Source organism: Balearica regulorum, chromosome 5 (assembly GCF_011004875.1).
Source record: "Balearica regulorum gibbericeps isolate bBalReg1 chromosome 5, bBalReg1.pri, whole genome shotgun sequence".
Taxonomy (NCBI): Eukaryota; Metazoa; Chordata; class Aves; order Gruiformes; family Gruidae; genus Balearica; species Balearica regulorum.
This window is the reverse complement of record NC_046188.1, coordinates 70,921,486-70,937,282: the sequence shown is the minus strand read 5'-3', so window position 1 is coordinate 70,937,282 and position 15,797 is coordinate 70,921,486. Positions and strand designations below refer to the sequence as shown.

General features: G+C 52.8%; 1 protein-coding gene across 1 annotated transcript in view; it reads right to left on the bottom strand.

Moving 5' to 3' along the window:
* Nucleotides 1–1,170: 1,170 nt before the first annotated feature.
* IGHMBP2 (immunoglobulin mu DNA binding protein 2) overlaps nt 1,171–15,797 on the bottom strand; it is a 43,730-nt gene continuing 29,103 nt past the window's right edge. The window contains exons 9-15 of the mRNA XM_075755655.1: nt 14,485–14,667; nt 10,335–10,453; nt 8,308–8,402; nt 7,798–7,921; nt 4,885–5,694; nt 4,032–4,216; nt 1,171–1,659 (exon numbers count right to left, since the gene is read on the bottom strand). Coding sequence (XP_075611770.1) covers nt 1,462–1,659; nt 4,032–4,216; nt 4,885–5,694; nt 7,798–7,921; nt 8,308–8,402; nt 10,335–10,453; nt 14,485–14,667 — 1,714 coding nt within the window. The 3' untranslated portion in view covers nt 1,171–1,461. The remainder of the gene's footprint in view (nt 1,660–4,031; nt 4,217–4,884; nt 5,695–7,797; nt 7,922–8,307; nt 8,403–10,334; nt 10,454–14,484; nt 14,668–15,797) is intronic.

Here is a 15,797-nt window from a genome sequence, read left to right as displayed (position 1 = left end):
TTTTTGGAAGGCTTTCCCAGCCTGTACTAACAGGCGCTGAGATTTGGGGGAAAATTCTCTGATTAGCTACCTCATCTGGCACTTGGGGAGAGAGACAGAAATGCTTGGCTATCTTGCAGCCCCTGCAAGCTGCTGAGCCTTTGGTCAGGAGGAGATGAGTGCCTTCCGCTGGGGAGGAAATCACCGGTGGGTGAGATATGTGACACTCAGCCACAAAATGATGGGCCATGTGTGGTTTGGGGCTTTTATTGTGCCCCTCTCCAGCCATTCCTCTGTGGAGGCATCTCAGCACCTTTTCCTTTGTCCTGGGGACAAAAAGTGGCTTCTTGAGCTATTTATTCCTCAGGGGGTGGTGGACCCTGTGCATCAGCACCCGCTGGGAGCCCTCAAGGAGAGGGGATAGGGCAGGGGCTGTGGGTGGATGGGGAGATGCCTTGGAGATGAGGATCAGCAGGCAGAAAGCAAGGTGGGTGATGGATCAGTTCTGGGGGGGTACAGGAGCAGGGAAGGGGTCCGGGAGGGACGGGCGATGCTGACCGTGGGGCTCCCTCCCTCCCAGGCAGGCTGCACAAAGCTGGCAGGGCTGGACTCTGCTGTTGTCACTGTGGACCTTCCAGTGGACATCAACCCCCAAGGAGCTCTGCAGGAATGGAGGGACAGGGAAAAGCAAAGCGTGTCCTGGCAGGTCTGGGAAGCACCGCGGAAGGGAACAGCACACCGTGGAGAGGGAGAGACCTCGCCAGAGCCACCCAGCGGGACGTGAGCGAAGGCAGTGGACGGCGGCTCTCCTGGAGCAGCCATCAGGGCTGGGCGTTTTGGAGCAGCTCGTCGCGGTGCCGCGAGGTAAGGCTTGATGCCTCTCCCTCCCCGGCACCTGGAGCCCCCCTGCGCCATGGGGAGGGGACGCAGCCTGGCTCGGCCTGCTCCCAAAGGGCAGCCTGGGGCTTTGGGTCTCGCCGGCTGCTGTGTGCACGCACCGGTCTGCTCCGACTCCGAGCTGAGCTGGGAGGATTGCCGGACTGGGAGAACGGAGCTGGAGGCACCCATTTTCCTAGTCATCCTCCCTGGAGGAGAGGGTCACCGGGGCTTTTGCTTCCACCCACGTTCCTGCTCACAGACATTTATCTTTTTACTGTAGCAGGGAGAAATGTCACAGGGACAGCTGATGGCTTTAGGTGTTTCAATATCCGTCTTTATTGGCATTCTCCAGCCTCTCTGTGTACACCCATTACTTTGTCAATAATGGGACAAATCGAGCTGCTCTCCTTCCTCTGTCTCAGCTCTGCGGTTTAGGAGGCTCAGCAACTATTTACTCAGGCACACTGGCTCCAAGCTGTCTACCACCCAAAATGAGAGCTCCCGTTTTCCTCTCGGGCCCAGCACGGCCCCGTAGCTTTAATAGCATCTTTGGTTTAGGTAGTCTGACCTGTGACTTCAAGGTTAAAGAAGCATTCAGGTCCTTCATTTCTCCTTGTCTTTCTTTTTGCTCTTTCTCTGGCTGGTCAGTTCGCTGAGCTTCTTGTCGAGGCACCGCTGGAGATGGGCTCTCTTGGCCGGGTCCAGGGACTTGTCTTTGGAGCCGCTCCCGGGATAGAGAACCCCTTCTCTGCTGATCCTCTGCCGCGCGTGGGCCCTGGCCTTCTCCCCGCAGCCGTGAACCTGGTGGAGAGAGAACGGACACCGGTGGCAGGCAGGAACCAGGGCAGCGATCGCGTACGTGGGAATCGGGTGATTTTATTCCTGGAGCCTGGAATTCCTTCTCCGCCTGCTTGGCACCCCCCCTAAAACAATCTCCCATTTATTTATAGGCCCTCTAACAGGAAACAAAAGATAAAGATAATTTCTCTGCTCTGGAAATGTGCACAGCAGGTGCATCATCCTTTTGGACAGTTTATCTCTCTCATTCCAAAACTTTAAAGGTCTGGGGGAAACTCACACACGTCATGTGAACAGCTGGATCTCTTACAGCTCTCACAGGCGAGCTAGAAATAAAACTGAGCTCCCAATTCCTAATGTTTTCTGCCAATACAGCGTGACTTGGGGGGAAAAAGGAGTGAAACAGGAAAGGTGACTTGGGAAATAAGGAGAGACCTTTTCAGCCACATCTCTGCCTCTTTAGTGTAATTAGATCTGCCTTCTGCATTGGAATAAAAGCAAGCTTCGTAATGCTAATTCTGTGCAGGCAAACCCTTTCCAAAACCAGTCTGCGCTGAAGCCCAGGCCGTGGTTAGAGTGCATTAAGCCAAGTTTAACACTATCTTGAATCATTTCCACCAGGTCTAAATGAAAGATCCTAAAAGTTTACCGCGTCTGCCTGGTCCATCCTAACGTCATTTGATGTTTTCACGAACGCAAGCCGATCCGAGGATCCCGCCTGTTCTTTCAGCGCCGTGCCAAGCCTTCTCATCCCCGCTAGCACTGCTGGAGCAGGTTGCCAATGGCCAGGAATAGCTGTGCACAGCACCTGGCACACGGCTCCCAGCCAGGACTGGGATTTCTGAGCCCGCTCTAAACCAGCCATAGCTAACAGACCCTCCCGACCAACTTGAAAGCGGGCAGTAACTCCCGTGTCAGCAGGTGCTGAGCGCAGGTTGAACACCGTTCAGCGGGGTTCAGCAGCTGGGGGCTGCTCTTCCTGAACGGGGACCTTCCCCACGCAGAGGCTCCAGCCCCTCTGAGGGGCTCCAGGTACGTGCTGCCCCTCTTAGGGCCAGGCAGGAGTAGAGGTCCCAGGCTATTCCACCACGTCTGGAGAAAGGGTTCAACTTTAAAGAGCAAGAAAAACTTGTTGACGTGGATTTTATCCTTCTGATTGTTTCTCATTGGAGTTCTCATTACAATTCAGCAGGGAGAGGTGATTCTGCAGGAAATAAATTTATATCCCAACTGGATTGTGAATGACCATAAATACAACTATTCTTTGCCATGGAAACAGATAATACTTGACAAGGGGAAAATCTATGCTGAGGATTTATAGGTCAGCTCGCTAAACACTGCTAAGCTCTGGGAGGCTCCGCGTGGCACAGAGCTATGGCTGGGCTGAGGGACAATGGGCACAGAAGGCTGCGGCTAAACGGAAAATCGTCACTTCTCAGCCCGCGTACTCGTCACAGCCACCACCCAGCCAGGTCAGCTCTGCCCGCAGGACTCAAACCCTGAGGCCAGCTCTCCATGAAGCATCACGCTGCCAACCCTGGAGGCTTAAACTCACCTGCCTGCCTCTGCACCCGATCAGACTGATGAAGCTTGACACAGTTTAACCTTTGTTTCCTTCCTTCCCAGATCTGGGGAGGACAGGGCTGCTGAGCAGCTGCAGAACAGCAGCAAGGGAGAAGCTGTGTGGGTTCAGCGGCCGTCACACTACCACTCCCAGGGAGGTGCAGGACGTTACAGCGCTGCTGAGATGCCTGCTCAAGAGTCCTCCAGTGCAAGAAAGCAGAGCAGATTTGGCTGAGGGACGGCCGTCACTCAGGTAGGGATGGGAACTAAAGCTGAGGCTGCACAGCGTGGAGCATCTCAGCTCCAAGCCACACAAGGCACACACATAAGGAAATGCCCAGCTGCCAACCAGGCATGCAGCACCGCTCCATGCAGGATCAACCCTCGACCTGTCCCCTGGCTGCAGAGGGAATCTGCAGAGAGCTGGGAATCGAGTGTCCAGGCTCCCTCAAGTCACTGCCTTAAGCCCAAGCCTCTTCACTTCTCCTCTCTGCCTTGCTTTGTCTGCACGACCCAGGAGTTTAAACGCCAGAGAATGGAAAAAAAGGGCACAAAGGCAGGCAGGAAAAGAAAAAGCTCTCAGGAGGCGTGCAGAGCCCACGTGTTAACACCTGGCAGCCCTTTCTACCAGCAGCTTGAGCAAAAGCTCTGACAGAGAGGGTTCTGCTTTAAATTCCTTGCAAGGAAATCCTGCCTGGGGAGCTCGACAGGGAAAATTCCCATGTTAAACCCACGCTGCTTGGCACATCCTACTCCTCTGCAGCCCCCTGAGTGCTCAAACCCCTGGGCAGGCTGCCCAGCCCCACAAGTACCTCCGGGATGTGATGGCTGAGGCAGTACTGCCTGTTGCAGTGGAGGCAAAGCTGTCCCAGGGTTCTAACGCTGGCTTTGCAGCGAGGGAAGCCGCAGGTGTTGTCAGCTTTAATGGCAGCAGAAATCAGAGCGTCGATATCTTCTTCTGCTGCCTTGCCTGCTCCGCTCTTAACTGCTGGCTTTCCTGAGGAGAAGACAAGGGAAGAGACCCAGCCATTTAACCACTTCAGAACAAACCCGAGCAGCACGGGGCTGGGGAGTTACTGTTTGCAGCGACTGGGATTTCAGCCGCCATGAGACCCATCGTGCCGGTAAACCCTGGCCTGTGTTCCAAGGTGCTAGTTAGGAGCTCAAGCTCCTCCCCTGCAGCGTGCCTGGGTGCCTCCCTCTGCTAAAAGGGGGCTGGGGCAGAGGAAAGGACCACGTCTGGCAGGGAAGACGGCAGCTCCCAGCTCTGTTTTCCCCTGGCTCTGCATCTAGGAGGCGGCCACGTCCTTCAGTGTGGGCCAGGTACTCCTCTTTGTTCCTCTTCCTACACTTGGGAGCCTCCAATCTAACTCCCGAGTCTCTCTTCCTGGGAAAGGGTCCCCAGTGGTTTTCTTTCAACTTAAGAAATGTGCCTCCAGGCATCCACAACCCCTCTCCCCAGATGCTGCAGCCAACTGATGCACGCTCCTGCCAGTTCTCACATCTCTGCAGTGACAAGCATCAGAGAGCTTCCCAAGAGCCACATCCCGTGCTCCGTGCATGCAGACAAATCCCAAGGCCTGGAGGCAAAACCACGGGGATTAAATAGCACGGTCCATTCAAGGAAGACCATTAATTGTGCTGGTTATGACGACAGTGACCTACCTTTGGCTTCGCTTTTGTCTTTTTTCCTGCTGCTGCCCTGAGGGCCGGCACTGGCCTCCTCCCGTCTGGCTTTCTCCCTCTGAACTCTCTCCAGGTGCAGGGTTTTCAGGTCCACTTTCCCTGAGCCCTTGCTGCTTCCTCCTGGCTCAGCAGGGACAGGAGTTTCCCTGCTGGGACGTTGCGGCTGAGGAAGGGGGAGCTCCTTGTTAGGGGGGGCGGCTGCGGGTAGCGAAGGCTCAGCAGGCTCTTTCTTGCGAACGCTGATGTACCGGTTCCTCCCTTCCCCGGTGCTCACGTGCTGCAGCCCGTGTTCCTCTGCCATTAGGTGAACCAGCATCCGATCGTGGGAACTGAGGGACGGGGGGAAATCCAACTGCAGCTCACTGCTCTCCAGGAAGGCCACCAGCATGGCCTTGAATCTGTCGGCACCATCTTTTGTCCCCGGGCTCTGTCCCCCAGGTCTGCTTGTGTTTGGGGAGAAACACGCTTCTGGCTTCGGACACGCTGGTTTGGTCGCTGCTGCTTTGAGTTTCCTCCCCGGAGGCAGCTGCGGTTTGGGGCCAGGTGCTGCGGGGAGCTTTGCACCTTGTCGCTCGCTGCGGCCCTCCTGTGTGTAGTTTTCGGGCACGAGGTTGTCGAGGTACTCGAAGGCTGTGCGCACCTCCCCGTGCTGGCTGAAATAATCCACCAGCCGCTTCAGAAAGGCTTGGTTGCTGACGGTGCGGGTGTCGCAGATGACAGCCACATGGCGCCGGGCACGGGTCACCGCTACGTTTATCCGCCGGTCTTCTGCAAGAAAGCCCACCTCACCTGTGAGAAAGAAACCAAGGGGCTCAGGACTGGCAGTGGGCGCAGCGGTGGCTCCAGGTCTAGATTTGGCCCAAATGACTGAAGGGTTGCTTGGCTGAAGGGTCGGAGTCAGCGTTTACTGGGCTCTGGTCCCTGACTCACGCTGTTACCTTCATCTTTCACCACCCGCAAGCCAGAGCTAGGGCTCCCTGCATCGAGAGGAGGACGGATGGCACGTGGAGAGGAGAAATATTTTCCTGGGTGGCTCACGACACAAGATTGGGCTGGGGCCGGGGCCGGGGAGCAAACGCAATACGGAGCAATGTGGAACAGGCTCGCGTTGCGACAGAAGAGGAACCGCCGGTAAAGAAATACACCCAGCCCTGTACGACTCCCCCCGCCTGCCCCCAAACTCTTGCCGGGTTTAAAGTACCAGCCATTTGGGCAACTCTGCAAGGTTTGCTTCTGCTCTCTGGCTATTTTCTCAAAGAAAAGCAGTAAGAGCTAGCAAATGCCAAGATGACTCAGTGAGGATCAGCTAGCAAGAAGGGTAGCGTGGGCGGCTCTTGAGTTTCCAGCTCCTGGGGATAAAGAGGAGGCCAGTCGGGAAGAAATTAATGTCTCTGCCAGTGCGGTGACCAGCCTGGCTCTGTGTCTGCCTTGCCTTGCTGTGGCTGAGCAGTCTAGTTTGTGCTGCCTTTGAGGAACAGGGTGATCCCCTCTCTGTGCTCTGCAGCTTAGAGAATGATTGCCAGTTTCTCTGATGTGGTTTTGCCTGACTGCGGGGGCAACTCCAACTCTTCTGATCCGGCAAGAGGGTCTCCTGCTGGATGGGGAATGGCTGCAGAGAGACAGGCACTGCTTGTCAAGGTCCCTGGCTTCCTCTGAGCCAGAAATGCAGCTGCAAAACGGGTATGGATTGCTCCCAAGAGTCTCAGAGAGCCCTAACAACGTCTCTTGTGCCCCACGCAGACCAGAGCTGTGCCCAGACACTGTGGGAAGCTGCCTCGTGCCCCCCTGGAAAGCGAGCGACTCCTGCACCGTGCCTGAGCTCTGGCTGCTAGCTGTGCACGGGAAGGGGGCCGGGGGACGCACGCCTTATGGAGGACACCAGCTCCCACTGAGCAAAGGCAAGGTGAGTCACTCATGAATAAGGACTATTCTTAGTCCCGTCCCCCACCTCCATTCTCCCCCAACGCTGCTTTTCCTGCTCTAGGCTTTCTTAAAAAAAAAAAAAAAAAGACTCCTCCTTCCATGCATCCTTCCCCCTTTTTCCCCTTCCAGACATCAGCACTCCCAGCACATGCACAGCGTCTCACCGTCAGCAGCACTAGCAGCAAAGGCAGTGCAGCAAGGGACGTGTCTCACCGCGGGTTTGAAAAGGGCAGCGATCCACGCGCAGCAGAGAGGTGGTTCGCGGAGTGGTCCCACTCGTGCCCTCTGCTCGAGCTGGCTGCTACAAAACCCTTCAGCACGGGCCGATGGCTCTGCTGAAGGAGCCTCATGGCTCCAGGGCAGCAGCTTTTTTCCAGCTATCAACTTTCGCTGCAGCTGCTGATAGGAAAGAACTCAATTTTCCGCTCTAGATTTTGCTCCCAAAAGAAGCATTTTCTGTGCATGACTTGTCATGCCAGCTCCTGATTGCTTTTTTTTGGGGAAGTGACCCAAAATAGGCTCCAAACTGAGGAAATAAGCCCCCCCCCCCCCCCCCCCCCCCCCCCCGATTTCGACCTTTCGTCGGAAGTGCTTGGCTTTCAGTAAATGTGGTGCTAACATGACACGTGCCATTCTTAGGACCCCTGTTTAAATAATTTCTGAGCCCTCAATAGCCAGGAAACCCTCAAACGAAGCAGTCCTGGCTTCCTTTTTACCTGCTGCCTTGCGTTGGAGCCTTCCTCTGCAACCGTGACAGCAAATATATTTGTTCATTAAAAAAAAAAAAAAAAAAAGGCCGAAAAAGAAGGTTCTTGCCAGTAAATTCATTCAGAGCAAAGTGCTAGAGGCTGTCAGAACTGCAATTAAACCACAGCCCTTGGCAGCATGACGAGCGACCCTGGAGGACTCGCACAGTTCCCATTTCTTCCCCGTTCCCCAGGGAGTGACTCTTCAGCAGCAAACTCTCACCTTTCCTGTTGGACCTCACAAATGACAGGATCACCGCCTCTTTCTCTCTTCCTTGGAAACCATCAACTGATTTAATTTCCAGTTCTGGGTACCTGTGGCAAAGGTGCTCTCTTAGCATGTCCACCTGAAAAAACAGGCAATAGATACCTTTTAAAGAAAAGCGCAAGGTGAAAAGGATGAAAATGGCACTGTTTTGGTAAAGTCCCTTCCTCGCAAACCCACAAGGATGAGCGCTCACATCCCCCGAAGGTCAAGCCCTGACTCCTGAGGCTGGGAGCGGAAAATACCCATCTAACATCTCTTCCCTCCATGGCCTCAAGCTCCTTCAATGTGGGGAAGTTGGCCACAAATGCTGATTGTACAGTATGGCTCTGCTGACTTCCACCTTCGTCTCTCTGAGGACGGTCTGGTATCACTCCTTGAAGATGTCAAGGTTCGGATCCACCTCTGTGCATTTGCTCTGCGTGCGTGCGGAAAGAGAGAGGAGGTGCGAGGAGAGCGTCATCTCACCTGGAGGTTGTAGGGGGCTACGACAGCGATGTCTTGTGCCTTCACACCAGCTTCCACCAAGGCTTGGATGTGCAAACCGGCCAGCTCCACCTCCCCTAGGGCAGAGAGCAGAAGGGGCAGTGATGGGACAGAACTTGGCTTCCTCTGGCCTTCCCATATCAATCCAAGAGATCGATGATAACCCAGGCAACAGATTATTCTGCAACTGAAAAAAACCTCCACCTTTCCTTTCTATTCTGCTTTTTCAAGCCCCCCATTTCCAAACCGCCATGACCAAATAAGCAAGCCTCATGCTCGGATCCGTGCGCTCAGACCTTCCGGAGACTGCAGGCAGCCTGCCGCAAACAACTGGCTATTCGGGATGGTGGCTGGCTCACAGAGATCTAATGAGGACAAGTTAAATACAAATGTGAACTATTTCACTGGTCTGCTGGCTGGACTGACTTTCCCCTCTGTTTTCCAGCAAAACACAGGTATAAAAATCCAGAATCTGTGGTATGCTGCTCCAAAAGGCTGCCTCCCAAATTCTGGGAGATGTGCACCTAACTCAGGGATTTTGAGTAGGGGATTATCTCGGACAAGTCTTTCTGGCTCTCCATGTGGGGACAAGAGCCTTTCTCTGTTCAGCAGGGCCACAGGGACTGGTGCATAGAAAAATGAGAGCCACGTAAATGCTGGTGGGTTTTCAAACAAAAGAAGGCAAAAGATATTTAAACTGGTAAGAACTGTCCTTGTATTTTACGGTCTGTTTTCCCTGCCTTACCAGAGAGGGACTTGAAGCCTCAGAAATCTGTTGCTGGCATGAGATCTGCACTGGTGAGCAGAGAGGAAAACAAATGAATCCCTGAAGCAGGCAACCACGTTGGCAAACAAGCTCTTTGGCCACGTGAGAGCGAAGGGCTAGAAAAGCCTGTGGCTTGGCCACCAGGAAAAGTGCAGGCAGCAGGCAGGCAGGCAGGCAGGGGCAACTGCGGGTGAGGTGGCAGGGTGCAGGCATCGCACAGGGAGATTGGTCCCCTCCGGGCACTGCAGAGCCAATCTGGGCAGGGAATTTACAGTCTAGGGGAAGATTTTGTCGTGAAGGAAAAACCTCACCTTCCCCAAAGCCAAGGCTCACTGTGCCCTCCCAGCAATCCTTTTGTCAACGGCTCTCTGGGCTAAAAGCTCTCCCTAACGCTTTGAGCAGAGCTATCTCCATAACAGGGCTGGGATCTGTGGCTCGTCAGACGAAGCACCAGATTTTGGACAGCCCATATGCCACGTGCCCTGGCAAAGGCCCTCTTGAGCCTGCTATGAGCCAGCTAGCAGGTGTGGAGGTGCCACACTCAATCTAGAGGAGCACGAGCAGCATCCTTCAACAGCAAATCACCACCACCCACCCTGCTGCGGAAGCAAGGACAGAAAGGAGTCTATCACCATTTTCTAAGGTCTCCCACTTTATTAGAATGGCTATGGCGCCTGACTTTATATTCAATCTCCGTAATGAAATCTATTTTTTAAATAATAAATAATAATCATCTATTTTTTAAACTCAATGTCTTAAGAAAATTCATGGAGAAGAGCCACACAGGACTTCGTGAAAGGAGCAGAGGACTGGGAGGCAATTCTGAGCCACGTCTACAGCCTCTGTAAAGCAGGCTTGCGCTCTGTCTGGTATTGTTTGCACTGTCAACTCGTGAAAAGCATCTATCACAGGGATCCTCCAACCTGTCCTTGTCCACAGCATGGAGAAACATCTCTGCAAGGGACCAAGGCAGCCAGCGTGGCCACCCACAAGCCGCACACCGTCATCACGGCCCTGTGGCCACTCCGCTCTGGCTCAGAGCCCTCTGGGCTTGAGGATTTACAGAGGAAATGATCTCTCAAGTAGACACGGCTCACTGGGGAACCCACCTTCCCCCTGCTACCTGCTCTGGTGGGGGCACATCTCTGGGACGCAGCTCAGCTGGCGCAGTGGCCAAGCCCACGGGAGGCTGAGGACTTCCGACAATCAATTCTGGCCAAGATTTTTTTCTGAACAACGGTACCTGGATTCCCCTTAGACTGTTCATCTTCCACTTCCAGCTCAAACAGGCCACAGCCAGCAGTGTCTATAAGCAATAAGGGAATCGTGGTCTCTTCTGTAGAGGTGACGCCCGGCAGGTCCCTGTACAAGGTGTTTGGGAAAGGGACAGTTAACAACACCGAAATTACACCAAACGGATGAGCAGTTGCGTTGTTGCTTACTCCTCCCAACAACACTGCAAGGACAGAGGGAAAACAAAGCTGGCTATTGCTTCCGAGGGACAAGGCGACAGGCTGACAGCAGGAGGGCTGGCTCTGGACGGAGGGAAGAATGGCAGAAACTGAGAACTGAGGTTCCCCGTTCTGCTCCACCAAGCTTTGGCCCTCTGTGCATCTGCAGTGATGCTACTGAAGAGCACGTCACGTGGAGCAGTAACTCAGGGCCCTGTAGCTCTGGCGGGGGCCTCCGGCTTTCAGCTCCGGCTTCTGGGGTTCAGCGCCAGGATGGCAGCCACAACCAGCGGCACAGCAAGTCCCGAGAGGCCCGGGGGGAGTTTGGCAACGCCAGAAAGCTGTAGCTGAAAAGCCATTATTGCTCTGCACCATGGGATTGCCACTTAAATGCTCTCCCAAAAGGCAAACGAAGAGCTGAGGGCCCCGGAGAGTCCCAGAGGGGCCAGCCAGCAGCACTGGGAGCTTTCTCACCAGCTGTGCTACACAGCCCAGGTACTGCCAGGCAAGGGTACAGCGTGGGGGTGTTAGTGTCTCGCTTAAATGGTCTCAAGCAGGAAGGATATGCAGACCCAGGGAAAGGTGGGAGCTGCTTCTTGTTTTTTACGGTGTTGAGAGGGAGGAGTGCCTGAAGGATTACCAGAGATTTGACAGCAGTGCTGTTGGGCAAGAGAAGAAAGCGCAGCACAAGGAACCACAGAGGAATTGGGGTTTCACGTCATTTCTACATCTAAAGCTGCTGCATTAAAAAAAAAATAAATTAATAAACCATATTTTAATACTCAGGGAAATTGCTAGCTGAATCCACAGCCTAGGAAGAGGATGGGCGATAGACGGCAGGAATGGAAAGCCTGGAGGTGGCAGGAGAGCTCTGAAACAGCGACACGTTGCTGTACATCTGTGCTGGGCTTGGCTGGCGTAGAGTTAATTTTCTTCAGAGTAGTTGGTGTGGGGCTGGGTTTTGGGTTTGTGCTGCAAACAGTGCTGATAACACAGGGGTGTTACTGTTCCTGCTGAGCAGTGCTTACACAGAGCCAAGGGCTTTCTGCTCCTCGCACCCTCCACCAGCGAGTAGCTGGGGGTGCACAAAGAGCTGGGGGGGGGGCACAGCTGGGACAGCTGACCCCAATGACCAAAGAGATATTCCGTACCATATGACGTCATGCTCAGCATGTACAGGTGGGGGAAGAGGAAGCGGGGGATGTTCAGAGTGATGGCGTTTGTCTTCCCAAGTCACCATTACACGTGACAGAGCCCTGCTTTCCTGGGGATGGCTGAACATCATTGGGAAGAAGGTTTTGCTCCCTTGGAAATACTCTGCCCCTGAAAAGATACTGCAGAAAACCGAAGACTCCTTTTTTTAGAGAAAAGATGGTGCTGCAGGAATCACTAACATATCACAGACCAAGCGTTCCTGAGTGCTCCAATGTCAGAACAAAAGTCGGTACGGAAATGTGAAGTCATCTGGACAGAAATGCACTTCTTCCAAGGACCAGTCTTTGTGCTTCAGGTAGAGGAGATGAGACTTGGATCAACAACGCTGCTCAGGGAAAGGCCATGGTGGGAGTCCAGCCATGCTGTCAGACATTGGGTGGGGATTGCATCCTGGGGAGTCGTTCTGAAGAAAGCCCACAGGTATCAGGCTTTACAAGTTCAGCTGCACCAAAAACTCCCTGTCACAATTTGTAGCATGAGGTGTTTGCGCCTTGACCTCCTCCAGCTGTATGTTTCAAGACTGGCACACGGTTTTTTTTCGCGCTTCACCTCTCCAAACGGCACCGAGGCCGTTGTAAATTCAAGGCTAGAGTTGAGTCGCGTGGGCTGGCTTTGCCAATGCCAGAGGTGTGGCGGGTGACGGTCTGGATCACTCCAGGCAGATCTTTCTTCAAAGACATCAGAACACTTTCAGCAGAGACGGAGATCCCCCTCCTCGCGCTGTGCTCTGGGACTCTTCCGATTTGTCGCCCACCAGCCCTTAGGAAGGAGGTAACAAAAAGCTGCAGACCCACAGTTTGTCAAATGCCCAGGCTTTGGCCACTTTCCAGCGCGAGCAGGTAACTCCTGCGGGCACTCGCCAGCCTCCCACTTCCCTGGGGTGCTTCTGCCTGTAAGAGAGCTTTTCCTACAGCTATCAGAGACCAAAGCTAACTTACTTCTTGCACAGGTAAGGGATTAAGCAAATCATTTGGCCTAAGCCAACAAAAGACATGGGATGCTCACAAATAGCATGAAGGAATTTGTACTATCAGCCTAAACATGAGAAGATCCCGGTCCAATATCAAGCCCCTGCATTACCTGGTCTTCTGCAGACGCACAGGAACTTTACACGGTCCAGTGCCTGAACTGAGGATTGCCATCCTCATGCGATATGACAGGAGGGCTGTGGATTGGCAGATTTAATTACGGGTTTAGACACCAGTGTCTGCAAGAAAAAGCCCAAAGCAGGGGACTGGAAAGAAAAACATTTGGTCCTTCATCAGCTAGAAAAATAAACCAGCTCACCAGAATAACAAAGTCACATAACTTCAACTTTTCAATTGATTTCCTTTTTAAATGGTTTCAAACCATTTTGCCTGGGGTTCTTCACTAGTTGCTATTTTTAATTTGCAAAGTTAAATGGTAAGAAAAACATGGCAAGGAACAAGAACAATCAAGAAGAGGCGTTTGTACAGCACCGATCTGGGAATTAGATCCGTACAGCTAAAACATTGCTGAATGAGTCCTGTCCATCTCAGCTGAGGTCCTGCTGGCACTGAGGAACCAGCCTTCCTGGCTCCTACCTATAGAACCCACCGCACTCGCCCATAAAATTGCATCCGTACACACAAATGTATATAAACCAAGATAGTCAGCATAGCTTCACTGCTGTAAGTTGAGCTGAAGCCTTGACAGCCCTGAAGCCTTAATTCAGAGCATGCTGACCCAAGCAGAAGTCCCTGTGCTGGCTGCAGCAGACGTAGATGAGGGCGCCGGGGCTGCCTCCAACACACAGCTTGCTCTTCCCATCCAGGTAGCATTGTTCATGCTGTTCACAAGTAAGGTTATTTTGAAACAAGTAGGATAAAATGGCTTCTCCAGCTATCTCTGTCCAAAACTGGATCTATGATGAAATGGAGAGATTCTAGGGGAATTTTACTTTTTTCAACTCCTAAATATTTGCATTTAAAACCAAGTATTTATAAAAATACAAGAGCACCACACAGAGAAGCACTGTGATATTTTATGCTTCTCCAAGTCCAACAGAGAGAATTAATGTTTTCCCATCCACCTCCCAGAACTGCACTGACTGCAATTTTAAAAAGCAGCAATTATTGACAGTCACAGCGTGTGTTGGCAAACAACTGCCTGTCCCAGCGTGCAATGGAAATGAAACGCTAGTCACTTCCTTTAAATTATCAAAGAAAAGAGAAACTGCTGCAGACGAGGAATGGATCCGATGCCATCAGACCTGCCTCGGGTGCTGTCCTGACAGTAAAACTACCAAGCCGGAAAGGGAATCTTGCTTTCTGATCTTTCTGATGTCAACGTTCGGACCAAAGACGGGACACACACTGGCCCTCGTAATTGCACAGACGTGCAGAAGCACAGTAAAAACTGGTGGCTGCTCCTACCCCCGAGGACAGCTTGTGAGAGAAACACTGCTTGGGGTATGCCCACTGCAGGGCAGGCCTTCATATATCCTCACCAGGTGCAAGGGGATTTTATTTCATTGCTTATCATACCAAAGGAAGAAAGAGAAGGTAACTGCGTGGCTTCTTGTTACACAGGAAAAAGGTCAACCCTTCCCCCCAGTTAATGTGTCCTCGATGAAGTAAAGGATGAAACAGAAACGCTATTGCAGGGCCAGGAGGAATGGAAAACTTCATCACAGGGAAGGGACAAACACTGTGTGCGATGGTATGATATCTCTGCTCATATGCCAGTGAGAAGCAAGTCACTTACTTGAGCAAATGCTGGGCTACTGATGGGTGAGCAGTGAGCTGGCCACTGTACATCTCCAAGGAAGCCCACTGCATGATGGCCTGGTGCATCCGGTACTGCACCGTCAGCATCTTCACAATCTTCTCCCCGTACCTCTCGATGAGACGCTCCATCAAGCTGAGTGAAAGGCCCTTGGCAGCAGCTCTGCGTGGGAAAAGCGAGTCAAAGTGGAGTCTGGATGTGGATCCATGCTAACGGGGTTCGGCTGCAATGTGTTGGAGCACCTGCGATACCTACTCTGGACCTTGCTAAGCACCCTTGTGCGGCTCTGCTGGGATGGCGTTACCTCCCTGCCCTTCCCACTCCATTTCTCTTGGGTACTACGGGCGGTGGAAAGGGAGCAGGAGAAGGCTGCAGGGCCTGAGTGCTGTCAGCATAAGCTCTCCAACAATGGGAAGACCCTCGGGGACAGACCTGTGCCTTGCACGGAGATCAGATCGACTTGAACACGTCCGGGTGGAGAGATGCCTGCTTCCCTTTGCCATAGGGCAACACCTGGGGGTGTTCCCACTGTAATGCAAGAGATGCAAGTGGCATCGGCTACCCCTGCCTGCAGCCATCGCTTCTCAGATCCAGGTCTGCTCAGTGTGGTTGGAGTAAGACGAGGGAGGATGCCCAACATCTCTCCTTGGGGAAACAGCTCCAGCACAAAACCCTCTTAACCTGTAAGCTCATCCCACCAACATCCTCAGTCACACTGCTCATAACAAGCTCAAGATACGGCATCTGTCAGGGTAACGATACGCTCACGTTACGGCATCAGAATCACCTAGAGCACTCGTACCAGAGCGCGACCCCAAATGTTGAACTGCTTGGTGTCAACGCAGCCAGACCTTGCTAATGTTTTCTCGAGACGCTTGCCACTCAAGCATCCTCATTAGTCCTTGGCCGCTCACCTCAGACTAATGCATTTCAGCGTTTATTGCTTTATTAGCCATTAAGAAAACCAACACTCCATCACTTCTGGCAAAGGTCCTGTGCTTGTATCTGTGACACAAATTAATAATGCTTCTAATGAAACAAGGCTTTCAGGAGCCTAATTGCTTTCTCTTTGCCATACAGAAAGGGTTTGTTAGAAGCACCAACTAATGGTACCGTCTGAGGAAGAAGGACAAGAATCGCTGTACTTCGATTTTGTATTTTGAGCATTTCAGAGCACAGAGTTTCTTCATACTGTGGGTCCCGCACCTTGCACAAGACTCCGGTTCCTGGTGAGGTGTTCTGGTCGCTACCAGAACGCAATGAACAAGCACAATGATGATGAAATGATGATA